This window comes from Polypterus senegalus, chromosome 2 (assembly GCF_016835505.1).
Source record: "Polypterus senegalus isolate Bchr_013 chromosome 2, ASM1683550v1, whole genome shotgun sequence".
In the NCBI taxonomy this organism is placed as follows: domain Eukaryota; kingdom Metazoa; phylum Chordata; class Cladistia; order Polypteriformes; family Polypteridae; genus Polypterus; species Polypterus senegalus.
In genome coordinates, this window is record NC_053155.1 from 132,061,915 (window position 1) to 132,089,569 (window position 27,655).

A 27,655-nucleotide genomic window follows, 5' to 3' on the forward strand; every position below is an offset into this window, starting at 1 on the left:
TGCCTCCAGGAATGGAGCCCCTGCAAGTTTTATTATTAGTGATTCCTGAGGAGATGAATAACACACATTTCTCATGTCTTGGGTTTCACACCATTCTTCCTCATCACTCCACTTCAATAAACATTTTAGTAAACATTCACCTCTCCTGCATTTATGACTGAGATCCAATTTTCAGAAGAAAAACGTAGACAGGATAGTGAGAAGACAGCATCATTAAACTAACAGATGTTAAACTCTGGGGGGTGCACTCTAATTTGTGTCCTGTTCCCGATACCATTTTTTTTTTCACATATACACATTGGCCTCATTTATTAGACAGCTGTGGATAGGAGAAAAGTTCACTCGTCATCTTGTGTACTCAAATTTAATGGCTGTTTTATCGTATAGAGTCCTATGGCAACTAATTTTCCCTTATACTCTTTATTATGTAGACTTTATCAAAATGCCTCAAATCCCATATACTTACAACTCTGTGGTCAGGTACTGTACTTTAGCACTTCCTTACTCTTCCCTTTTTCATCTATAACCTCAGACAATTAGAGTGAAAGAACATGCAGTAGAAGGAGTTACACATTTAATTATAACATGCCCAAATTTTAAGCAAAGTAAAATAAGTGTCACAAAAATACCATTGCAGCCTATGTTCAGTCTAGCTTGTCTTTGCTACCATATGGCCTTTGAATGGAATACTGAAACAGGCCACATACCTGTCTTAATATGAATGCCAAGACAGATTTTCCGTTATCGAGAAATGGCAAGTGAGACAAGTGGTCTTCTCTTTATTGCAAAATGGGAAAGGTGGAGTGACCAACTTGTACCATTCCTGTCACAAATCCTAGACCAATGGGCAACTTTCTTAACTTCCTTGATTCATCCAGTCCTGTTTTGGCATGACTGGACCAATGGGGTACAAAATGGCCAATTGTACACTGCCACGTTTAAGTCCTCCAGACACTTCTTCGTATCAGTTGGCAGTTTGTATGTTACGTTCTTGTAGTGGGTGGCTTATGTAATGACTGAACAGAATCACCATTGCCAACCCATGTTCGATGCATGCCTATAACTCCCTTGCTATACATTTCACATCCTGCGTTAGTACATAACACTACCTCTAAAAGACTCGGGGATTAGTTAGGTAAGCAACAATACACAGCTGTTCTTATTAGTAAAGTAAAACATGCCTCCTAAAACATTATCTAATACAAACTACATACAATTATAATAATGCTAGGTATCAGAAATACAAAACAGCAAAAGAACGTTAAAACTAGTGCACTTTGTGCCGTGCTTAAATCATTTAATTTCTTTTTTTTTTTTTTTTTTTATTAATTTTATTACAATCAATACATAGCAATCAAGTTTTTACAAAAAAAAAAGAATTATGCTAAGAACAGATCGATCCCCACCCTTGAGAGAGAGAGCAAGCCAAACGGTGTAAAATTTAAGGCTTTTAAAAATACCTAAATCAACAAATTCTCTGTGCTTTATAAAATCATTTCAAAATATTACTGATTAGATCCTGCCATGTTTTGAAAAAGTCTGCACAGATCCTCTAACTGAGTATTTGATTTTTCCAATTTTAAATAATATAACACATCAGTTTCCCACTGACTTAAAGAGGAGAGTTTGGGTTCTTCCAGTTTATCAGAATAAGTCTGCGTGCCAACAGTGTAGTGAATGCAATCACAATTTGTTTGTCTTTCTCCACTTTAAGACCCTCTGGAAGAACCCCAAACACAGCTGTTAATGGGTTAGGAGGGATTGTGAGTCCAAGACTGTCTGAGAGGTAATTAAAATTTTTGTCCAGAATAATGTTAATTTGGAGCAGGCCCAGAACATGTGACCTAGTGAGGCTGGGGCTTTTGCAGCGTTCACAGGTTGGATCATGCCCTGGAAACATTTTGGAGAGTTTAAGTCGAGACAGATGTGCTCGATATATAATTTTGAGTTGTATAATTGTATGCTTTGCATATGGAGCTTGAGTGAATTCTCTGCATTGCTACTTTCCACTCCTTTTCTGATATATTAATTGAGAGGTCATTTTCCCAGTGTCCTCTTGGATCTTTGAAAGGAAGGGATTGTAAAAGGATTTTATATATTGTAGAGATGGAGTCTAACTCCTTGAAATTGAGCAATAATTTTTCCAGCGTGGATGAGGGTGCAAGATGAGGAAAATCTGGAAGGTTCTGTTTAACAAAGTTCCTGATTTGAAGATAGTGAAAGAAATTTGTAGCTGGAATGTTAAATTTGGAATGTAATTGTTCATAGGATGCAAAGGCGTTGTCTATATAAAGATCTCTAAGCAAGTTAATTCCAAATTTTTCCAGATATTAAAACTGCATATGTTTGTGAGGGTTGAAAGAGGTGGTTCTTTTGCAGGGTGCCACAGAAAGAAGCTTCTCCGTCTTAAAATGCTTTCTACATTGGTTCCAGATTCTAAGTGAGTGGAGCACAATTGGGTTATTAGTGTATTGCCGATAGCGTGTGTTTATTGGAGCACAAAGCAAGGAATACAAAGAAGTACTGCAGGATTTTACTTCTATTGCGGTCCATGCCTGTGTATGTTCTTCTATTTGTGTCCAGGTTCTTATCGACTGTATATTTGCGCCCAGTAATAAAACTGGAAGTTAGGTAGAGCCATGCCGCCTTCTGCCTTTTGTCTTTGTAGGTCGCTCTTTTGATGCGTGGATGTTTAGAATTCCAAATAAATGAGGTTATTGTTGAATCTAATTGCTTAAAGAACGATTTATTAATGTATATTGGTATGTTTTGAAATAAAAAGGAGCTTAGGAAGAATATTCATCTTAACAGTGTTAATTCTTCCAGCTAGTGTGAGATGAAGGGTTGACCATCTATGCAAGTCTTGTTTAATTTTTTCCATACAGACACGAAATTTTGTTGATAAAGAGCTTTATGTTTACTTGTGATGTTTACCCGAGGTATTTAAACTGTTCTGCAATGATAAAAGGAAGGGTGTCTAATCTAATATTATATGCTTGCGAATTCACGGAAAGAGTACACTTTTATTCAGATTAATTCTGAGACCAGAGAGCTTTTGAAATTCTGTGAGTGCTGCTAAGACTGCAGGCACAGAATTTTCTGGTCCGATATATACAGTACCATGTCATCTGCATATAATGAGATTTTCTGTTCCAGTCCTTCTCTGCTAATCCCCTTTATCTGATCAGTATTTCGACAATGTATTGCCAGTGGTTCAATGGCAATTGCAAACAGCAGTGGTGACAAAGGGCATCCTTGTCTTGTGCCACGTTCTAGTTTAAAGTAGTCTGAGCAAATGTTATTGATGCAAACTGAAGCTTCTGGGTTAGTATACAGTAATTTAATCCATGCACAAATGTTGGGCCAAACCCAAACTTCTCCAAAATAGTAAAAGGTATTTCCATTCAATCATGTCGAATGCTTTTCTGCATCCAATGATAATAATATTTCTGGGGTGTTTGATTTAGTTGGTGAGTATATTACATTAAACAGGCGTCGAAGATTTGAAGATAAGTGTCGGCCCCTAATAAATCCAGTTTGGTCTTGTGATATTACTGAGGGAGCACTTTCTCCATCCTTCTAGCTATGATTTTAGAGAGTATTTTAACGTCGTCATTCAGAAGTGAAATTGGTCTGTATGATGCACATTGTAATAAGTCCTTATTTTGTTTTGGAAGACAGTGATTAGTGCTTGGCGAAAGGTTTGTGGAAGAGATTGGTTATCTCTGGCTTCTGTAAATGTTGCTAATAGGAGGGAGCTAGCTGAGCGGAGAATTTCTTGTAAAACTCTGCAGGGTAGCCATCAGGGCCTGCTGCTTTTCCACCTTGGAGTGACTTTATAGCATCCAGTAATTCTGATAATGACAGAGGTTTATCGAGCTCCTCCACACTAATAGCGTCAATTTGTGGTATCTGTAATTTATCCAGAAATGCATTAGATTGTATATTGTCTTCTTTAAACTCAGTAGTATATAGGGATTTATAGTAGTCTCTAAAAGTGTACATTATATTTTTGTGTTCGATGATTTTATCTCCATTCGTGTTAGTAATTACGAGATTGCGTTATACATCTTGCTTGTGAATTTGTTGCGCTAAAAGCTTATTAGCTTTCTCTCCATGTTCATAATAATGATGTCTGGATTTGTAAATTAGTTGTTCGGTTTCTTTAGTTGTCAAGAGGTTTAATTCTGAATGTAGAGCCTGCCTCCTCTTATGTAGAGTCTCGCTTGGTAGTCTGGCATGTTCTTCATCTATTTTAGTAATTTCGCTTTTTATCTCTGCTACTTTCTTCGGATTTATTTCTGTGGGAAAGATATGAGATAATCTGTCCTCTTAAGAAGGCCTTAAGAGTTTCCCAGAGTATTCCTGCAGAGATCTCAGGGGATGTATTTGTCTCTAGAAAGAATTCAATTTGTTTGGATATAAATTCAGTACAATTCTCGTCAGCTAATAGAAGCGGATTGAGGCGCCATCTGGGGTGAGTGTATGGGGCTTAGTAATTTCAGCTCCAAGATCATCGGAGCATGGTCTGAAATAACAATAGCATCGTATTTACAAGATTTAATCTTAGGCAAGAAGTTATTATCTATAAAGAAGTAATCAATCCTTGAGTAGCAATGATGTACTGGTGAGTAGAAAGAATATGTTCTTGAATTTGGGTTTAAAACCTCCAGGGATCTGATAAGTTGTGATCAGTTATAAACTTTGTAATTATCTTTGCGGTGTTAGTTGCGTTCCCCTGTGGAGGAAGTCTTATCTAAAAGTGGATTTAGAACACAATTAAAGTCCCCAGCCATTATAAGTTTATGAGTGTTCAGATTGGGAATGGATGCAAATAAATTTTGTATAAATTCCTTATCATCAACATTAGGTGCATAAACATTTATCAAAATCATTTTACAGTTAGATAAGTCTCCCATGACCATCACATATCTCCCTTCAGGATCCAATACTACATCTGATGCTACAAATGGTACTGTTCTATGTATGAGAATTCCCACCCCTCTAGTTTTCTTTGTAAAACTAGAATGGAACATTTGGCCAGTCCAGTCTTTTGCAGCGGAACTGATCCTTACTTAGTAAGTGGGTTTCCTGTAAAAATACTATTTTAGCATTTAGACCTGTTAGGTGAGAAAGTACTTTCTTTCTCTTTAATTCGTGATTCAGGCCTTTAACATTCCAGCTTACGAAGTTAACTGTCCCATCATGGAGACACTGATTCTGAGTTTTTGGTGTCATATTATAGTCTTAACTGGAAGTGAAATAGTTTAGGTCTTAATTTCCTATTCCCCAAGAGTTGTTGCCATGCAGCTTATTATTACGTTGATAGTTATAATTATAAAGATTGAGATGATAGATTAGATATAGATCAAGCCTGCTCTCTTTCTCTTCCCCTTAACCCCCACCCTCCCTTTTTGCCTCCCCAGGTGAGGCTAAAACCCACTTCATGCAGTCCCAGTCCTCTGACATACCCAGAGACAGAGAACGTCCAAAGCACATCAAGCCCCCATGCAGTGGCGCTTTAAGGTTAAAAGATAGAGATATCAAGAAAAGAATTTTGCACTTAATATATATATATATATATAATATATATATATATATATATATATATACATACATACATATATATATATACACATACACATATACATATAATCTTCATCAATTTTAGTGCATTAAGATGATATCCCCAGATAATAAACCCAGGTGATGGTGTTAAAGATGTGTCCAAAACAAGCATAACAAGTCTTAATGCAGTAATAGCAATAACAGCAAACCAAGGGTATGATATTGAACAGTCTCATTTAGGGTACACATGAAATAATTAGAAAAGAAAAAGAGGAGGAAAACGTAATTAAGCACAATAAAACATAAACATTTAGCCCTAGTAATACTAAGTAATGATAAGTAATAAGTAAGTAATAATAATATAAGAATATGAGAATATATGCTGATAAAAACCCGTATTTTAAAACAAATAGATCAGACAGTAGATTATTAATCCTAGCTTTATCATTTACCGCCATGACTCACAATTATGTATCAGAATAGTCCGGGATCAGCTTTCTTAACTCATTTTCTGCCTCCTCCTTGCTAGCGAAAACATAGAAATGACCCTGCCATTCCACTTTCAGTTTTGCCGGATACAGGAGGCCGTATTTGACATTGGCTTGCCGTAGCCGCTGTTTAATATTATAGAAGGCGGCGCGTTTGATAGCTGTTGCTGGAGAGAAGTCAGGGAAGACGAATGTGGCAATCTTCATATATAATATCTTCCTTTTTTTCCTGAGGAGTTCCATCACCTCTAACTTAAATGATAATCGTTCAAAGCGGACTATAAAAGATCTTGGTCGGGTCTGACGGTGTTTGATCGCGTGCGCGTAAGCGCTGCTATCTCAGATTCTGCTTTAAAGTCGCCCCGATTATTTTAGAAAAAGTTCAGTTGCGAATTTCACGGGTTTAAACTTTCTCGATTCTCCGGCAGCCTTCAATTCTGACATTATACCTTCTATTCCCATCTTCTAAAGCAGCCAGTCTGTCTCCAAGTTTTTCTCCGAGTTTTTTACATTCCGAACTGACATTTACTGCTCTTTCCTCGGCACTGGCAGCTAGATGTTCGGCTATTTCGATCCGATTCGTGAATGTCTCACTAAGATGCTCCAATCGATCAGCAAGCGGGCTCAGTTTAACTGAGTTTTTCTCAATGCGCTCTTCAATTTTACCCAGCACCTGTCGAAGTTCAAGTTGTACCTCTTGGCAGCCTTTCATTTGCCTGTTGGATTTCCTGTTTTAATTCCTGTTTCAGTCTCTCAAGTGCCTTTGCCGTTGCTTTCTCATTAGCCTTCTCGCTTTTCTTTATATCTTGCCTGAGCTCAGCGAGCAACACTTTCAGTTCAGATAGCTCAAATGTGCCTTCTTGTGCCGTAGATGAAGCAGCAGACTCTGCTGAAGCGGTGTCCCGCTGCTCCAGTCCCGCGTAATTGCGTAACTGAAGCCGCGGACCTCCCGGCCTTTTCCAGTTTCAGGTAATCCTCTCCAATCGGCGAGCTATCCACATCTGCACTCACGATCGCACCTTCGCTCCCCTTTTCGCTCTCAGCCGGCGACGATGTAGCGGACCGTGGTCCCGAGGAGTCTGTACTTTCGCCCATCTGATCCAGGTCTGTCTCTGAGAGGCCGTATCTCGAACTAGGGCTTGCTGATCGCAGCTTGGATGTAGCTTTAGTCTTCGATTCTTTCGGACCCCCCTTCTTGTTGGCCATGTTTATATGTGTTTACATATACTGTAGCGGTCCCTCTCGGGTTGAATAAATACAGGATATCTCAGAATAATAAGCAAATAATATGAAAAATAGCACCACTGCTAGCGGAGCTCCACTTCAGACGTCCATCTCTCGCATCGGACGAGACCAACTCCTAAATCATTTAATTTCTCCTTAGTGTATTTTAATTTCTGAGCATTTATAATCCCCGTTACAATTCTGATTTACATAAGAATGCAGTGGTTGGATAATAAACCTCTATTACTAAGATAACGGGTGCAGACATATCTGTCGACTTAAATGACCAAAAGTTTCCTTCAAAATTCCCTGTCAGTGTTGACTACATTCAGTTTAAAAGATACAGTCTAGTGATTTTGAAGAAAAGAAATTCTAGAAAAAACAAAGGATGAGATATAGAATCTGGATTATTGGAGAATGTTTGCAGCATTGCATCATGCTTTTTGAACCCTTTTGAGGTATCTATCTATGACCAGACCTACTCAATTCAAATGAGGGTCATGGGAGTGCCTGGAGCCCAGCTCAGCAGCTGCAGAGTTCCTGGAACTCACAATGAATGGGGTACCTGTTGTTTTTAAGATATTCCACATAAAAAATCAAGTTAAAGAAAGATCTATTTTTTAAGGGTGGGGCATGGTTGGCACCACTGGTTTACAACTCAACAGGCACGAACTTTAATTCCAATCAAGTGACTGTTATGTATATAGTTTGCATGTTCTCCCCATGCTTATTTGGCCTTTTATCAGGGACTCTCCAGTTTCCCCAAATCATAGATTAGCCCAGGTTGAGGAAGTGCCTTTGGTGTGTGCGAATGTGCCCTGGGACAACATGGTTAGCCTCTTGCCTTTTGCCCAATGCTGTAGATGGTGCATCAGATTTTGTCAGGTTTCTTTTTTTTCGGTTGTCACAAGATATTAATTTGTATTCAACCAATCAACTTTAATCTGTGACGAAATCAAGAACAAGCCGTACAAAAAAGCATAAAAATACCCGCTTGAATGAAAGAAAAAACATTATTCATAAAAACACATTCTCTGAGCATGGAAGCAAAACAAATTGCCCTCATTTAAATTTCGTAGGTGGAGAGATTTCCTTAAAATACATACTTTAACTAATAAAATATGTACAAAAATATGTATCCATAATACATATGGCATAAAAGAAAATTAAATGCTACTCATAATTACAAGCTGTCATTATTTATTTTTTTTATATATACATACTCTCACAAGCAATTCACTGTTATTGGCAATTAAATACTGCTTAAATGTAAACATACATGCATTTGTATAGGTTTAAATCATTTTAAACATTAATTGTACAACAGCATTTTTTGCTGTTAAACTATATATTTACTGTATTTATACAGGTGTTATCTTCAGTGTACCAGCTGGATATTAGTAATTCTTGACAAGCAATTATAACAATGGATTACCATTGCAATAATGCAGTACAGTGATCCCTCGCTATATCACGCTTTGACTTTCGCGGCTTCATTCTATCGCGATTTTTTTCTCATACACGCTTACGTCACTACGCATGCGCTTTCTGAGAACTTTTATCTAAGCCCTATGATGGCTCCTAAACGTGCTGCTTTTTCTAAGCCTTCTGACAATAAAACTAAGCGCCGGAGGAAGACAACAACGCACCTGCTGAAGATACTGCACCAAACTCTGAAGACTCTCCTACTGAGGTCGTGCCTTCATAGGTTAGTGATTGTGTGTAAGAACTGTGTGTGTTTGTGTGCAATTAAATGTACAGTATAATAATCTACTATATAAAAGCGTTCGGGATTGTCCTTCCGTCCCATGAGTGCAAAGCGTAGCGGTATTCCACTTATTACAGACTTACTACTTGCGGCTTGAGGTACGAAGCGACGTGATGTGAGGTCTGGTGCTCTCATCGTTCCCTTGCTTTTCTGCGCGATGCGCTGGAAAAATAGACAAAATTATGTCTCTGGAAATAATTAATGTTGATGGAGTACAAATGCCTCACCGTGTAGTAAATATCAGGGGAGATGGTGCTTGCTTATTCTCATCTATAGCTTATTTAGTGCATGAAACTCCGTCTTTAGCGGTACAGATTCGGGCTGACATTGTACGACTTTGGACAGGCACTCGAGGGGATAAAAACGTAGGTTTTCAGGAGATGTTATGAATGGGCACTTTGATGTTCTCATTCCCTACACTTACATGCCTGATGTACACATGGAGCGCACAAAAATTGAGGATAAAAGTCGGTCGCCTTAAAAGACGAGTGCGCCTAGTAATATGATATTTGTAACATCTAATATGTCTTATTTTCTCTTATTTTGTCTAATATATTGGGTATCTGAGTGTAATGGTGACTAAAGGGTGTTATTTCATGTCTAGAGGGCTCTAATAATGTTAAAAAACATATTTAGAAGGTCGTAAACAGGTTTTCTATACTCTAACTGCGAAAATATTCGATTTATAAATAAAGAATCCTACTTTGCGAAAATTAATTTATCACGGTAGAGTCTGGAACGGATTAACCGTGATAAACAAGGGTTCATTGTACTTGTTTCTTACTAGTGTTGATCAACGAATTTCACCAAAGCATTATTCGCAGTGAATAAGCTGCATTTGCCCTTGTTCGTTGAATTATTTACTGATAATTTTTTTTAATACCAACACACTAAATTTGCAAGGCCAGTGGAATGACCTTGAGAGAGGTAATGGCCAACATGGATAGGACCATCCCCCCAGGTATACTGTATAATGTTGATCATCTGCATTGCAGACTTTGAGAGACAAGTTATCTGTGATTGTAGGCAAATGTGCAGGTTGATCTTCAAGTTCCACGTCAACATAAGAGAAGGAGGTGTGTGCCTTATGCATGCATAATATTCAGCCACAAGGCAGGCCGAGAGTTAAAACACACCTGAGCCTGACACCCAAAGCAGAGGAGACTCTATGAAATAATAATAATAATAACGAAAGATTTATTACTATTTACAAGACATTTCGATCTTTTTGATTTAAGAAAAAGTGCAAAGCATCAACACAGACAGTTTGGAGAGCCTTCAGCTCCAAAATAAAACGAGCCAGTGGCTTCAATCATGTCATGCCACTTTGAATTTTATGCCTTTAAAAGACCTACATAATTTTTTCTGACATTTGGCTAGGATTTCGGTATTACTGCTTTGATGAAAATCTATAATTGCACGTCTCTAACTTCATTCTTTCTTCTTTGATATCAGGGATGCATGACGGTGCAGTGGTTGGAACTGCTGCCACACAGGTCAGGTCACCTTTTTTTACCACAATAATCCGTCCAGTATAGTTGACAGACATTTCCCTAGCCCCTTACAGACACTTTAAAAATGACTGCACCATTATAATCTAGTCAAATCTAGTTTATTTAGTCCTTCTCCATTGACTTTAATGCAGTTTGGTGAATATCGCAAACATTTCTGTGATTTCGGGGAACTCACGGCAAAGCGAACTCAGCAATGTTCATTTATTACTATTTTTTACCAAATCTTATATTGTATGACATGCACAAACAAATAATAAACACAGTACCACTGTTTAAAAAAGCCACAGATGTATTAAATGTTTATAATATATCAAGGAGACACATGGCTAACATGCTTAACAAGTTTACAAGCAAAAGACAGATTGCAAACACGCCTGTTGTTTACTAAGCAGCAATTTCCTCATTTCTTCTTTTTCCAATTAAAAACATAAACTGCTGTACTTGACACAAGCTCATGGACCAAACTAAAACAAACAGTGTCTGTTTTAATTAATTGCCAAAAAATAAAAAGGTCTGAAATGAGCTTTCTGCCATTTGTCTAATTGCAGAGGACGACTTCTCTGATTCCTGTTTCTCAGTTTATTACTGAACTCTCTTTAACATAAAGGTTAATATTCAAATTGTCTCTCATGCTCTGATAAAACAAGCCTTGGTAAAACTTGCTGCAATTTGTTTACACGACAGGAAGTTCACTGCAAAAAACAAAGACACAGGGTGGCTCAACTACTGTAATACCCTGCGTAAAGGAGCACTGCAATTAATTTAACATAAATCTTATAAAAAGCTGTGAATAAAAAGGTAATTTCTTGTGATCAGACAATTTACAGATCACCAATCAAGCCTTTTGTAGTGAACATTGGCTGATATGGTTCGGCAGCCGATCAAGGAGCATCCTTAGGGTCCCCATCATTTTCTAAGTACCATTACCAATATGCAGCTCCCAATTGCCAGGGGCATGGTTTAGGAAGTTACAACATCGGAAATCATTAATGCCATGGATTTAAAGGTCAGAACTGGTGAGCATTTTCTCATCCATGGTTTTTCGTTAGTGATTTACAATTGAGACTGATCAGGTTGACTTATGGTTCTGATTCTGGCTTGTTCTCTTACTAAGTTTCATCTTCTGAACCTTATCATTAAAAAAACCTTTACTATCTTGCTCTTAGTTGGTATGCTAACAAATCAGCAGAAGTCAGCTGGGATAAGCCCTGTCATCCTGTAATACAAAAGGTGGTTATGAAAATGGATGTTGTTGGGCCGCAAAAAGGCATGTGTTTTCATTCAAACCAATAATTTCAAGAAGAATAAAAAACATTTGAACTTTGTCATACAGTATACTAGGGGACTTCACCCCCAGCTCGCTTCGCTCGCCAAACCGCCCCAAACTCCCTCCCACAGCCTACACTATGTGACAGCCACTTCACGTCTCTGCCGCTCGTGTTGTGAAGAGGGGAACTGAATGCACCTCAAAGAGATATAGTTGCTCCTCCGAAACCCCCTTTTAAATGGTGATACAATGGGAAACAAATTGTTTTTTTACCTCCTTTTTGCTTACTTGATCAGCTACTGGCTTGCTGCAGTTGCCGTGCTGTGTGATCTGCATCTTGCGGGGCACTTCAAACATTTAAAAGCTTGTACAGCAGCTATCCTTTTGTCTCATTGCCTTGTCTCTCTTCCCCCCCAGACATGCTCTGCTCCTGTTGGGGGTCCTGCTCCCAAGGTGCACCCCTATCAATAGGAAGATTTTCTATTCTTTTAATTTAGAGACGGAACTGTCCCCTCCGACTACACATGGAGCCCAATTCACTCCTGAAAGAGACTTATGTTTGTTTGAAATGTTTGAATAATGTTTCTGTCTCTAAAATCTCCTGTGTATCTGTGCAACTCTGTGACCCAAGCATGACAGCGTATGTGGATTTCACTTTCACCAAACAACAAATCTTTTAATTCTTGTGGATACACCTCTTCATTGGGAAGAAACACTACTTTTCCCTGATAGCAACATGAATTAGACGATCTACAAGTCTCCGACTTAAAGTCTAATTTCGCTATTCCGTTATTTCACAGAGTAATAATTTCCGTTTGTTTGTGCTAATGCAATCTTTACTATCATTTTTTTTGAGTTTTTAGTACTTTCATTATCTCTAACCTGCTCTGCATATGTATCACGCAAACGTTTTTAAAATTTTTGCAACGTTCTACTTTGTCATCTAATCTTTGTCTTTTATTTCTGGCCCCGGGCATGGTTAAATCTCTTGGCAGAAAGTCTTGTCTCGTGGAACGTGAAAGTGTCTCTCTGAGAAAATCACATCTCGTCCCAGGCTAAAAAGTCTGGTTTCGTCCCAGGATTTTTTTTTTATAATAGAGAGAGATGTACAGCGCCCTTCAAAAATAAACTCAACCATAAGACACTAAATAAAACATTTACTTTCTCTGATGTATCTGCTTCTCTGTAGTAAACTTTACGCTTTCTTAAACTAACTGCCAATTTCCACTTAAATGCCATGCAACACAATCAATGCTCAATTGAATAAATGCAGACATGGCATTCACATTAGACTCTGATTCACCAGTTTCAGTTAATATATAGCTAACTCTGAATTAGTTATGTGGAGTTGGAAAAAGAGTAAATGAATACATCAGTTAATGAAAAATAAAGTATTTGGCTAAAAACTACTAGTCAACATGTTATACTGGGACTTTTTAGCTCTTTAGTTTTGAGCAAAGAATGCAATGTGGGTTCCTATTCCATATGTTCAAAATTCGTAAAGGTCCTGATTAAACTGATCCATTAGAATTCTTAAATAGTGAATAACATCCCTGAGACATAAATAGAAGCCAAGAAGCGTTTATTTACAATCTGGAACAAACAGCCAGGTTTTGTAGCCAGAAATCTTGACAAGTTTAAAAAGTGTCTGGATGAAATATCTGAACAATTTATAAAGCTGATCAGCTATTAGCAAACCAAATAAGATCACTAACACTGTATGGGCCCTTCTCATTTGCCAAACTTCAAAGTCAATAGACATTAGTCAACCATTTATCTTAATTCACTCATTCCCAGTCAGTGTGAGAGGAGTGGTTGCAAGTTTGAATCCTGTAAATGGCAGAAGTGGGCCCTTGAGCAAGGCACTTGGAATTGCTTTGTCCTGGGTATGACGTTAATCTGCATCCAGCCTTGCAGGCAGGTCCTCCTAATTACAGGGAAAACTTGTGGGCTGGTGTACTGGATTGGCAATCAGGCACCATAAAAACCTGTTCCAAAGTGGTGCTGGGGTGTCATCCATTGCACTCGGGTCCCAATCCAAGGGGTTCTGTTGTTTGATGGGTGCGGCAACACACTATCAGCACATGCTCCCAACCGCTCAGTGTCATCAGAACCACATCTCAGCAGCAATAGATGCATGCCCATATCTATGCATGGCTAATGCAGCAGTCCATTGTAGGGCAAACCCACTCATACTGGGCCAAATAAGACCAGCAAACTACATGCGGTTTTAACATGGGTGGAAACTGCAGTAAGTACCTAGAGCAGGGGTTCCCAAACATTTTTAAGACAGGTCCACCAAAATGTTGTACCACCTGGTCTGGTCTGCCACTAATATAAACCCAATGCTACTACAAAGCTGGGCATGATCTTGGATCTTCGTTTCTGCTAAAAGCTGTCCCACAATATAATTTTGGATAATAGCAGACATATTATTCAAGGCAAATGCTAAAGTATATCAAACTATTGATGCATATGCCATTAAAGAGCATTTAATAACTATCGACTGGAGTATTCAGCCTTTTTTCATGGTGTACTAACTAATGGAATTAAACTGTTTTGTATGACTATTTTTTGGTTTTAAATTATTAAGTACTGAACTCTTACTAGGCACAACAAAAGATGGTATTTTTTAACCCCCACCCTCCCCTAATACTGCAATTGGGTATTTTAACAACAGATTATTGGTAGTTTTTTGTGTGGGTTTGTGTTTAATTTTCCATATATGCACCAAATGCTTTTTTAATTAATTATGTTTAATGTAAAAACGGTAGTATGATTAAAAAAGCCTCTAAATACTTGTGTAAGTATTTAAAATCGCAAAAATGGTTTTGCCCCGTGTACAACGCGAGTTGTGATTGTATAGGAAGCGTTTAGGGCACGTTTTCCGTGAGAGACCACGAGTGAGCGAGAGAAAGAGAGCAAGCGAGCGAGAGAGAGCGCGAGCAAGCGAGAGCCCAAACAGAAGAAGTAAACATTACAGAATTACATTTCCTAAATTACCTAAATTTATTTACATGGAAGGATGATGGTTACCAAATACTGGCGACTTTATTTGAAACAAAAGCTTGGTTTATTTTTTTGGACTTCAGTCCCCTCCACCTTATTATTTGATTTCCTTGCTTTTCGCCCAACAGTGGCTAGTGTACTGCACCAAAGGAGAACAGCAGCACCAGTCTATAAATTACACTGACACAGAACTTTTTCATGACAACAATTGCAGAAACTTTTCAGTTATGCTTATTTAAAAACTCCATGCAGACCTGGAAAGAAGTTACAAACTCCATTAAAACCACTTTGGACGTACAAGCTCTACTCAGGCTCAAAAGAAAATTGTAAAACTCCACATAGACCTGGGAAGAATCTGGAAACTCCAAACAAACCCCAAAGGACCAGTGGAAAGTGGGAGAACACTGCTCAGGAGAATGTGCAAATTCCATAGCTACACAAAGAGAACATGCAAACTCCACACTCCATACTAAAAATGCACTGTGAAATGAGGAGATCATGCAGACAGAGCAAAGACAGGAACTAGGGATGTGAGACAACAACATTAATTTCTTAAAGAATTTAAAATTAATATGGTAATGAAAATCAACACGTTCACAACAGGTTGTCTAGAATTGGGAACAGCTTTCACTAATTACTTATTAATATTATATAAATATTTAATATAAATATAAATAATTACTTATTAATATTATTTAATATAATATGTAATATATTTAATATAATATATTTAATATAATATAAATAATGAAAATTAATGTTTATTATATAGTTAGTTCAAACAAGCTGTCCTTTTATGACACTTATTGTGCACATGGAAACTCCAGATACTTCAGCCTCAACTCTAGCTTGCTGTTAATTGGAACACACGGTAGGCATTCAAACCAATAACATTCCTGGATATTTTGTTTTTAAGCTCCACTTCTAGCGAGAGGCCCACTAGTGCTCAAGAGTCTAAAAGCTTAATTTTTTTCTCCACATACACTCTTGTACTTAACATGTTAATCCTGTAAACCTGTTATGGTTGTGTGCTGTTTATTACTTCCTGTGAAAAAAGAATAAAAAACGAATTGCAGCTTGATTTCAAATAAAGGTTTGAGACTATTTGGGTTCTTTTAATATTTTTAAACATTTAAAACTGAAAACAAATTGTATTTTATGTCAAATTTTCTTTGACTTCATCACCATATTTATATATTTTATCCACCCACAGGGGAGCCTTGAGGGACGACCGAAGTTACACATACTCTACAAGCACAGCTTTTACTTCTACTTGTTCAGAAAAAAGCTGGCGCGTTTATCGTCTTGACGGTTTGATCAATCATGTCCTGCCATTGTCCATGCCCTGCTGGAGTTTTGGTTGCAAAAGGTCTTCTGTCTGGGGGGATGCGAGCATTCATGTGCGGAGAGGGGCAGTGAGCCTCCCACTTAATGAGATTAGAAATGCATGAGTACGACGGCCAGGATCAGCTCTGGGAAATTTAAATAGGGACCGTTAGAGCAAAGCAAAGAGCTGCCTTCAAAAAAAAAAAAAAGACAAACAAACAAATAGCTTGAAAAAAAATGTAAAGAGGCAAATTCTGACTGAAACTGCAAGTTTATAAAATGATTTACTATTCAAATGAGTTTTAAAATTGCTCCTCAATAGAAAAATAAAAAATGCTAGTTAATTTAAATTTACTGGGAAGCAACAAACCAGTATCACACTTGTTAGCACTGCTACCTCTTAGATCCAGCATCCTGGATGTGAGTCCTCTACGTGGTCATTGTCCGTGTGGAGTTTGTACATTCTACCAGGGCACATATGGGTTTTCCATTAAGTACTTTAATTTTCATCTCACATCCAAAAAGACATGCTAGTTGGATGGACTGATGTTTCTAAAATGGCTGGCACTGACATCCTTATTGAGGGTTGTTTCCTACCTTTCAACCCAGTGCGTTCAGGATAAGACCTGGTCCCCTGCGACCCCCAATTATATTAAGTGGACTACAGAATGTCATCTTCCTTTAGTGTTAAACACACATTCTCAAGCACAAGCCCATACATTCCTTGAAATCAGTTTCTCCTGCTGGGTTTACTACTCCTGACACATAACCTCAGAGGCGGACTAAGCTTCAAAAAGAAGACACAAGAAAAAAAAAATAAAAGAATGTGGCGGTTGCCTTAGCCTACAAATGCCTTCCTTATCATGCCAAGGAGAGACGGAATGTTTGGAAAAGAAATACCTTACTCAGCGGTGGAAAAAAAGACTCCGACAACAAAATGCTAACTCACTAACTACATGCAAAACAACTTGTTATTTTAAATGTTAGCTAATATTTCTTATTATTAAATGTTACATTACCTATTTCACTTTTCTGTACCATTTTCTAACTAAATTTGTTTCTTTTAGAATTTACACATTAAGAAATGGGGATAAACCCCCTCACATAATGGATCTTTTTTTCTCACCCTTGTAACATTTTGATTGATATTAAATCCACAGTACCTCTACAAGTAAAAGCCCAGTTATCAGACATCACATCCTGGAAGAATTTATTTGGATTGCATGGCTTTTGTATTGTGCAAGCTTATAAAATTAAAAAAATAAGAAAATATGCACAAGCCTATGTCTTGCAAATCAAAAATCTCATGCATCTAGTTCAGCACTTACCTAGTTAAAGCTATGACTTTAACAGTACAGTTTTGCAAAACTGATTATGTCATATGTGAAATGAAATGGAAGACTCATGTCTACTGTTGAGGCACAATAAAAATAATAATTTGTAATGGATACAAGTCTTGAAATGCATTTGCAATGCTAATAATTGTGTTAAACTAAAATTCTTAAATTGGATTGGGTAATTTATTTTATGGTGTACTGATATCTTGACATAAATACAGACAAACACAGATTCACCCCAGAGCTAGTCATATTGTGATCAAGAAAACCTAAAATGGGTCAATTATTTAAAAAGTCAAAACTGAAATGTATATTAACTGTGCTACATGTCTAAAATGGGATAAGTAGATCTCATACTTTGTAGTGGACCTTCTATTGTAATATTTTTTCTGATTTTTTTTTTTTGATTACATTGCAACAGATGGAAGCTCCAGAAACATTTGTAGTAATAAAATGCATTAGTACAAATGTTTGTAATGCATTACTTGTTGGAATGACAATTGTAATGCATGGGCCTCTGCTATTCGATTTGGTATGGGATTTGTAAAACTAATGTTAAATTGTAATGTACCATCTGTTGAAATGACAGAAAAATTAGCAACCACACGGATACACAGATACTTTTATTAAGATGGTTATACTGTATATCAAGGCTCAAAAAAACTAAGGGAACAATTAATCATCACTAACCACACTTCCACTGCAGTTATGTGCAAAATAGAAGCAATACGTCAACAAAGCACAAATGCAAATTGTCTTTGTTTCCATTGAGTGATTTTATGTGAAAAAAGTTTGTCACCTGAAATTAAAAATGACTTCCAATATGATGGGTGCTGGTTCTGTTATTTCAATTGCATCAACAATCGCCATGTTTGTTTTTAATTGGCGGCAATGAGAGCGAGTGAATATAATAAAGGGAAGGCAAACTCCCTGTACTTGGCAAAGGCCACATATTAGGGATTTCTTTGAAATCATCCTCAGTGGTTTTACTGAGGAACTGTAGGTACAAAATTTAGGGATGAGCAGCTCAACATTCAAGGAATTATGCTGTGCAATAGGTCTCATTGTGTCCCCTCCATTAGCATACATGAGGGAGCCAGTCCAGAGAAGTCATCACGCTTTATAAATTGGCTACCTGTGTGGAGTACAGGGTTGTTGCCAAGACTTTAGGTGTAAGCAAAACCACCGTTCACAGGTGTATATATGGGGTGTGTCAGGCCATGTGCTCCAAACTAATGAATCAATACATCACTTTACCTGATGTGGAAGAGGCACAGCATTTTTCACAGCGCAATTACGAGGCACACAGACTACCTCAGGTGTCTGGTGCAATGGACAGCCCACATATACCTATTCGTGCACCAAGTGACGGGTGTGAGGATTATGTTAACAGGAAAGGCTGGACATCATTTGTTCTGCAGGTGGTCACTGATGACAGAATAATGATCAAGGACACTTGTGTTAGGTAGTATTCATGATGCTGCATGTATTCGTCACATCACGTTTGCACAGCATTTCAAAATCTATGTCATGTCATGTGACCTAAATGTGAAAAAATTGTTTCCATTGCAGGTTTTTAAATCATTGCATTCACCTGAACAACCACCTTAAGTAAGCATATACAATTTTTGATTGATTTTTAATTGTTTTTGGAAATTCATGTTTCCTTTACTGTTTTTTTGTTTTGCAATATCAAAATGCACATTAAGAAGGTTACTGGAAACGTGGCTACTGTCTAACATCAAGTCAATTAAGTTTCAGGGAAATTAATCTGTCAAGTTATGAAGCATAAGTGATTGTGAATCAACTTCACCTGCTTTGGTGCAAATGAAAGTGTCAGCAGGTGCATTGGAGAGACAACAGCAAGGCAACCCCCAAAAAGGGAATGGTGTGGCAGTTGGTGGACACAGACAAATGCTCTCTCCTTATGATTCCTGACTGATTCTTCTTTAGCTTTGCATTTTGCTAGGGTCTTTGCCTCGACTGGTAGCATGAGGCAGCACCTACAGCAGATTCAGGTTGCACAAGTAGTCCAGCTCTTTTTCCAGAATGGCACATCTATACATGATGTCACAAGAAGGTTTGCTGTGTCATCGAGAGATTCCAGTAGAAAGGCAGTTACACAAGGTGAGCAGGGCCAAAAAGGGACATCAGCTAAGCAGCAGGACCAGTATCTGCTCCTTTGTGCAAGGAGGAACAGGAGAAGCACTGCTACAGCCCTAAAAAATGATGTCCAGCTGGCTACTGGTGTGCATTTCTCTGACAAAACTATCAGAAACAGACTACATGAGGGTGAAATGAGGACTTGCCTTCTTTTAATGGGACCTGTGCTCAGAGTGTATCACCATGCGGCTCAACTGGCATTCGCCAGAGACTACCACAATTGGGAGCTCCCGCACTGGCACTCCCGTTCTCTTCACAAATTAGACCAGGTTCACACTGAACACATATGACAGATTAAAAAAAAAGATGCAGTGTACAGTATGGAGACACCATGGTGAATGTTATGCAACCTGCAACATCAACCAGCATGACCGGTTTGGCAGTGGGTCACTGATAGTATGGGGAGGCATATCCTAGGAAGGTCATACAGATGTCCATGCGCTAGGCAATGGTACCCTGACTGCTGTTAGGTACCAGGATGAAATCCTCAGACCCACTGTCAGACTTTATGCTGGTACAGTGGGCCCTTTGTTCAATGCCCGGCCTCAAGTGGCCAGAGTGTATATGCAGTTCTTGGATGACAAAGACATTGATGATATTGACTGGCCCCAACATTCCCCTGTCCTAAATCCAACTGAAAAACTCTGGGACACTGCTAAGTAGCATCAAAGACAGTCCAGGAGCTCACTGATGCCCTGATCCAGGTCTGGGAGGAGATGCCCTAGAACACTATCCACCATCTCATCAGGAGTATGCCCAGACATTGCATACAGGCACATGGTGGCCACTCACCCTACCGAGTCACATTATGAGTTGCCATGAAGAAATTCACACAAGTTGGATCATAGTGTAATTTCAATTTTTGACTATGATTTTTGGTGTGATGTTGAATCCAGCCCTCAATGGGTTGGTGAGTTTGGTTTCCATTGACCGTTAATACTTTACATGTTCTCAACATTATTTACTCATTAAAGAATTTCCACTTGAATGTTTTATTTACCAAGATCCAATGTGTGATTTAATTGTTCCCTTAATTTCTTTAAGCATTATATACACAGTAATATGGGACTGTTAAAATAACTTTCAGTGACAGTGGACTGTTTTGTCTCTGCTGGTGCCCTGCCTCGGGGTTTGTTTCCTGCCTTGTGCCCTGTGTTGGCTGGGATTGCCTCCAGCAGACCCCCGTGACCCTGTAGTTAGGATGTAGCGGGTTGGATATTGGATGGATGGATGGATGTTTTGTCTCCACTTAAAAATGCAATAACCTTACTAACACAGGTGGCGCAGTGGTAGTGCTGCTGCTTTGCAGTAAGGAGACTGTGGAAGATCGTGGGTTTGCTTCCCGGTTCCTCCCTGTGTGGATAGCGCTTTGAGTACTGAGAAAAGCGCTATATAAATGTAATGAATTATTATTATTATTAACAGTACTAAAACATTGGCGATTTGTGATAGTACATATTATCAGCTATTGTTTTATTTATTATTTGTGCTGATTGCTTTCTGTGTTGAGTTTGGATGTTCTCTCCATGTAGTCATGGATTATCCTGTACTGACTTGTTTATTCCTAAAGCACACAAATACACTGCTAGGTTGATTGATCGCTCTAATGCAGTCCAAAATGAGGGGACAAACCTTAGTATATCACAACCATCCACCTACGGTTGCTTCTTATCTTGCACTACTGCTGAGATAGGCTCTGGCTTTAACTGTACTAGGTAAAGAATGGATTTACAAAATAGACAGTTGACTGAATGGATGTCCACATTTTCTTTTCATTGCAGGCCCTTGCTTCCTCATATAGACAGTCTACTGAATGAGAATTTTTACGGATGCATACTGCTGACTTTTGTATGATTACGCAATACTTAAAATATTTTTGAGATAGTGTGGAAAAAAGTAAAAGTAGCCCAATGAATACAAACTGTTATGAAGCTGAAATCTAGACAGACCCAACCTCCCCTTAACATTACAAAGAATAGTTGTTAGTGTTACAAAGGGAAAGACACTGGTAGTGAAGGTGGAGAGGGAGGAATAGCCTTAAGAGTGCTTTGCTTGCGAAAACACAAAGTTTAGGGAGGACTGAGTCTGGTGCTTGGTAAACCTTCATTTAGTTTTGTCCCCAATTTTAATTAATTCTCTTACTATCTAACTTGCCTATAATCCATTCAGCTCTAACATGTGAAGCAAAGCTCAAGTTCCTCTCTTTATTCTTACTTTCTTGAATACACTCTGCAATGTGTTACTATATTACTCCTTCTCTTTTTACCAGTGAATTACATTTTAATGTTCATGTTTTATTTTACATGGCCTTCATTACACTGGCATCCTATCAAGGGTTGGTTTCTTCCTTGCAAAAGCTACTTCCAAATGCAGGATGTCTCCCCTCCCAACCCAGAATTTCATTAAGTGAATTTAAGAATATTATGTTCCATTATACTTTATGCAGTGGCATCTTGTCTAAGGTTGTTTTTTGCTTTGCACCCAAAGCAACTAGGATACATCCCAGCCCCCACAACCCTGAACTAGATTAAGCGGGTTTGAGACTGTTATGTCACATCATAAAGGACTAGCATCTCATCCAGGGCAGGTTCCAGTCTTGTGCGCTATACAACTGGGACTGGTTCTGGCCCCCACAACCTGTGGACTGGTTAAAGTGGATTTGAGAATATTACATTACATTGCAAAGGACTTGAATCTGTCTAGGAAGTGCCCTGCCTTGTAGCCAATACAATCAGAAAAAAATTTTCATGATGCTATAATAGATTAGATGGAATTGAGAAGGTTATATTATTTTGCAATGAACTTGTACCCTGCGCAGCTGTGGTCACTACATTGTACCTGTGGTAAAGTGAGGTCCGCAGCTGATTTGTATCTGTAGACTCACGTCTTCAGGTGGGGGCATAAGGGCATGGTAGCCCTCTGTCTGATTTTAATTTTTGCATTTTAGTTTTGTTTATAATCTATGTTTTATCTATTGTTCGTAGTCCTTGAGTGTTTAGAAAGGCGCCTACAAATAAATAAAATGTACTATTATTATTGTTATTAAAAAGCAGTTCCCATGCATGATGTGGGAGCAGTCGGCCCTGCACTTAGTGCACAGTTGCAGGATCGCCCGCAACTCGAACTGATGCTGGGAGCTGCTGATTGCCGCAGCTCTGCCATATCCCTGCTTTAAAAAGAGGAAGCACAAGTGCAGGAGGGGAAGGAGACAAAAAGAAACGAAAGACCAGGGAAGAGGATGGAGGTTAAAGAATGGAAGAAGAGACGCAGGAGGGCAAGAGAGAGTGAGTAGATGATATGAGAGGAAGCAGACAGACGGGTGTGGAGCCCCAGGAGGAAGCATGCGGCCGGCACCTCAGGAATGGGCTCAGGATTCACTCCTGTTAAACATCCAAGAAGCAGGAGCCACCATTAGGCTTAGGAGCGTCCTCTTGCCACGAGGAGCCAATGGATTTCATCGGTGAGAGGACAGAGTGCACTTTTCACCGGATGGAACCTGGAAAGGCAGCAGTGAGTGCGGGAGCAGGGCTTGGTGGCTCCTCACAGTCACCATTGGATTGGCAATGGGGACACAAAATGAAATCACGGCCCAGGGGCGTGAAAGGTTATTACAGAAGAAGACAAATGCTGAGATGGAGTGCACAGCTTGTCTTATTTTAAAATGGCTAAACCTTTTTGGTAAAAATGACATGTATAAACTATTTTACGATGTGTGTATCTCAAGACACAGTTCAATACTCTAACAACTATCTTGGAAGTAGCTGTTATTTTATTATGCTTTTATTTTCCGGTGATGACCCATTAGCCTCAATTGTACAATGTCTGTGTGAGCAACATGTTTTTTAAAATGTATAGAAAACACTTAGTTTTAGAACAAAATTTTGTGTGGCAAATGTTTATATACCATACCATACTTGGCAAATTGCATATATACCATACTTGAAAAACAACAAACTGGTGGGAGGCCAGTTGGTCTAGGTCTCCACAACTGTGACTGTATCTGACTTTGTTTTCGACTTTATCTGTGATAGCTGATTGTGGACACCCCAGAGATTTATTTTCTCAAGGGATGCTGCTGACTGGAGATTTTGTTTTCCTCTCCTTCCTTGTCAACTGGTCATGGTTCAACAATCAATTAATGCACAGCTTTTCTTAGGTTCTATTTATGTTAATCATTTTCACACCACTTTATTCCTCATCTGTTTAGACAAAGCTGTGTATTTATGTGCACTCATTGTGTAATTAGTAAAGTCTGTATTTGCATCTAACTGCGTACTTTGAAAAATTGATTTAACAGCTACACCCAGAATTGGCATACTTGAAGTCTCTATGCTCTTCACTTGTAGTATCAGCTCCTGATGTCTTATTTAGTTCTCATAATTCTCATACAGCACACTGAAAACAGACTTAATAGAGCTCAAACAAATTTATGAATATGAAAACTGAAAATGTATAAATAACAAATAATACACACAAGAACATTATTTATTTACTGTCAATTTAATGGACAGCAACAGACAAGGATATACTGGCATAAAAATATTACAATTTAAGCTAACAGTGCCACTAGGTAATCTTTAGGACAAACTCTTAGTATCTAACTCAGGCCTTCACATTAAACAGCACCCTATCATTTTTCTTGTAGTTTGGAATGATCTGGTATTCTACATTCATGCAAAAAGGCAACAGGAGAGCAAGAGGAGTGTTATGTAAACGTGTCTTGTTAAGGACTGGTGCCCCAAACATGGTTGGTTCCAGGACTGCCAGTACTGAACTAAATAAGTGCGCTAAAAAATGGATGGATGGATGGGTGGAGGAACAGGGAAAAAGTTACACATTCTAGCATGACTAGTAACCAAGAGGAAGAAACTGCATCTAAAGAACCATCTAAAATGGAAAAAGTTAAAAAAGAAACTCCAAAATACACAACCAGTTCAAAGAATGACACAAATTTGACAAAAGCAATTAAGCACAATTTTAAGGTGTCTTTGCGATTCAAAGCTTTGTTTTTTAAGGAAGTGATGATCTTGAGTAATGGAGTGAGATCTGACTTTGCATATATTATAAACGGCAGGGGATTACAAAAACAAAACAGAAAAAAGATGGAGAAAAAAAAACCTGGAAAAGTCACAAGACATGGCACATTCACTCACCTTTTATAAATTAACAGGATTTTCCATGAACTAGGCACCAAATGTACATAAGATTGCAACTGAATAATGTTAAATCTGTGCAGCCTACCAAATGTATCATTAAACAAAACCAGCAATTTACTTGCTTTCTAGACAGCATTTGTACATATCATAGAAGGTGCTTACATAAAAAAGATGGACCTATCGGCCAAATATCAGTCACTTTGCAGTTAAGAATATGAACTGGAGGGAGACATTAAAGCCACTGATTCTGCCACAACCTTCTGACACACTGCTTGAACGTAAGAAAGTTTTTGGGATTGGAATGTTGTTTTCAGATTTGGTCCCAACCCCCCACCCCATACTGGGCTGGCTCTTGCTGGAACAGATATCTGCCAAGATGCTGAAATAAATTAGGTGGCTTTAGTACTTTTTATGATAGCAAATATAATATACAATTCTGAGTCCCGATTAATCCAGAATTAACAAAAGCATGTTTATAAAAAAAACGTTATTATGAATACTGTGTATTCAGATGTTATATCTTTAATACTTTACAGAAAATCGATCGATAAGCATTTTATCTAAAAAACCATCCACATTTTTTTCGAAAAGTACCTTCCAGGCATTCTTTACTGGCTTTGGGGTTACAAGCGCTGGGGAGTCAAAGCGGGAGGACTGCAGCTGAACATGTTTGTAATCGAGAAATTAACATTTCAAAATCATGAAGTCTCTCTCTCTCTCCGTTGTATTAAAAACACTGCTGGCTTTCTCATTTTTCCTACTGAATGTGCACCTCATGTTTACACGCAGCTGAGTAAAATGACCGCCCCTCCGAAATCTCGTTTTTTTTAAGGAATTAACGTGCTACATGCCTCCACTACATCTCGTTACAAAGCGAGCGAGTTTTTTTTTCCCACGTTATATTTATGTGGGGGAAAGCTTGCGCAAAGTGTAAAGTCGCGCGCGGCTTTTACAGTCCGCAAGGTTTTTTTTTTTTACACCTTTAGACAACACGACCAGCTTCACAATCTATTCCGCTTTCAATCTCAAAAAATAAAAGCGCTAACGAGTCTTGATTTCTTCATAATTCAACCGGCAGACAAGTGGGCTGCCGCATCTTGCAGCCAAATCGTGCGGAGAATTGTAATGCGAGAGAACCTCTGATGCCCTCAACCTGCGGCTTCCAGTGACGGAGCAAATTGTAGATTATGTCTGCAACAGGTTCTTCAAGCGAAGGATGTGGGAAAACAACTACACGGCCCCTTCATGTTAATTTTTTTCACCACTTCTAGTAGGTTGCTTAGTCTGAAAAATAACGGTATTTAAACTTTAGGGATTTGCACTTAACATCACACAATTAAACATATGGTATCGGTGAAAGGTGTCTAAATAAAAATGGTCAGGCTCGTGAATGTGAGTAAATATATAAAATTAAAAAAACATCAACATACACTGTTTTTGCTTCATTAGACGCATTTTTATGCATTACATGAAGCTCTCGACCTGCCCGATCCGTATGTTCCAACTCAGTCACAGTATCCTAACTACAAAGCTACACTAGCGAGCGCGGGGTCGCGTTTACCTTACCTGTGAAGCACAGTAGAGGAATCCAGCACATACATATAAAATCCATTGAGCACATTACAGAACACCGTTTCGCTTTAGAAACCGTTGTAAATCATTTAACTGTTCTTCTCGTCATGCCAGACTTCGACTCATCGCAATAATAAAGTCGAACTGTCACTCCGAGTACAAAAGAGCCATACCATTTTTGTTATGGGGAGGGGAGGAAGCTCTTACTTTACAGTGCAAAACCATCAGATAAATATGAATGAGGGTCACATAAAGTGAAATATGGTAGAACAAACTTAAAAAATGAATTAAAAATTTTAGGATTTTATTTGATTAAGTTTGTCCTTGCAGTGTCTTACTGTTCTTTACATGTACATCCCTGTGCGTGTTTTGGTACATCTCAGTGCAAGTCGTTACGCAGCAGTCTCTCCTTTATGTTTAATTTTCTTCTTAGAAACTTAAAAAGTATTTATTGAATTTATTACATAATTTTTGTTTTAATATATTAATGTTTGTGTAAAATTGAGGACAACTTATCACAATGACGACTGGCAACAGATGAAATGAATTCAGGCAACAGTAACATAATTCTGCCTGGATTTTCTTATTCGTTTTTACATTTCAGTCTAAATCTACACAGTTTTCAGAAATTATGACGGAAAATCTGGGTGGAGACCTCCCGAATGAAACGTGAAAGTTAAATATTCGCATCCAGCATACATTTTAAAGGAATGAAGAATATAATATCAACATTGTAAGATAATGTATTTAAATGACTGAATTTGTTAGTAAATTTGTTAATTTATTAGGTTTTTTTTTTTTGCTCTTGTGAGTTTCTGAATGATTTGTCGTAATTTTGCACATCGTCGCTGTGCTTGTGTGTTCTTTCCATAACCCATGTTAACTGGTGACCAATTAAGCTCGATGTAAGCAATCGTTGTACCTACTGCCACTCCAGGCAAATTTAAAGTCCCCTCAGGATAATTTTCAAGTTTATATATCTGCAAACGTCCAAGATACTTTAAGGTAATTCTGAGGCATATAAATTTGCATCTGCATCCTTCAAGATGTATCAAGATCAGTCTCACCCGGATGCTTCTACAAGTAGCTGAGATTGTCAATCAGGTAAATATGTATGCTTCAAATATTTTACTGGATCCGTTTCAGTATGTTTGAGTTAGAAGACGTTTCCTCACATATTTCAGCCTAACATTAAGAGTTAGAGATCATGATATTGATAATGTATTTGCATATTTTCAATTATTTTGCTGCAAACATAAATTT

The 27,655-nt window shown here is 38.2% G+C and overlaps 1 protein-coding gene across 4 annotated transcripts in view; it reads right to left on the reverse strand.

The window, feature by feature from the left end:
- The window catches only part of LOC120523364 (immunoglobulin-like domain-containing receptor 2), a 205,886-nt gene extending 179,380 nt beyond the window's left edge, over nucleotides 1-26,506 (reverse strand). For all 4 annotated transcript variants that reach the window (XM_039744626.1, XM_039744625.1, XM_039744624.1 and 1 more), the window contains exon 1: nucleotides 26,387-26,506. In XM_039744626.1, coding sequence (XP_039600560.1) covers nucleotides 26,387-26,441 — 55 coding nt within the window. In that variant the 5' untranslated portion in view covers nucleotides 26,442-26,506. The remainder of the gene's footprint in view (nucleotides 1-26,386) is intronic.
- Between the last annotated feature and the right edge of the window lie 1,149 nt (nucleotides 26,507-27,655).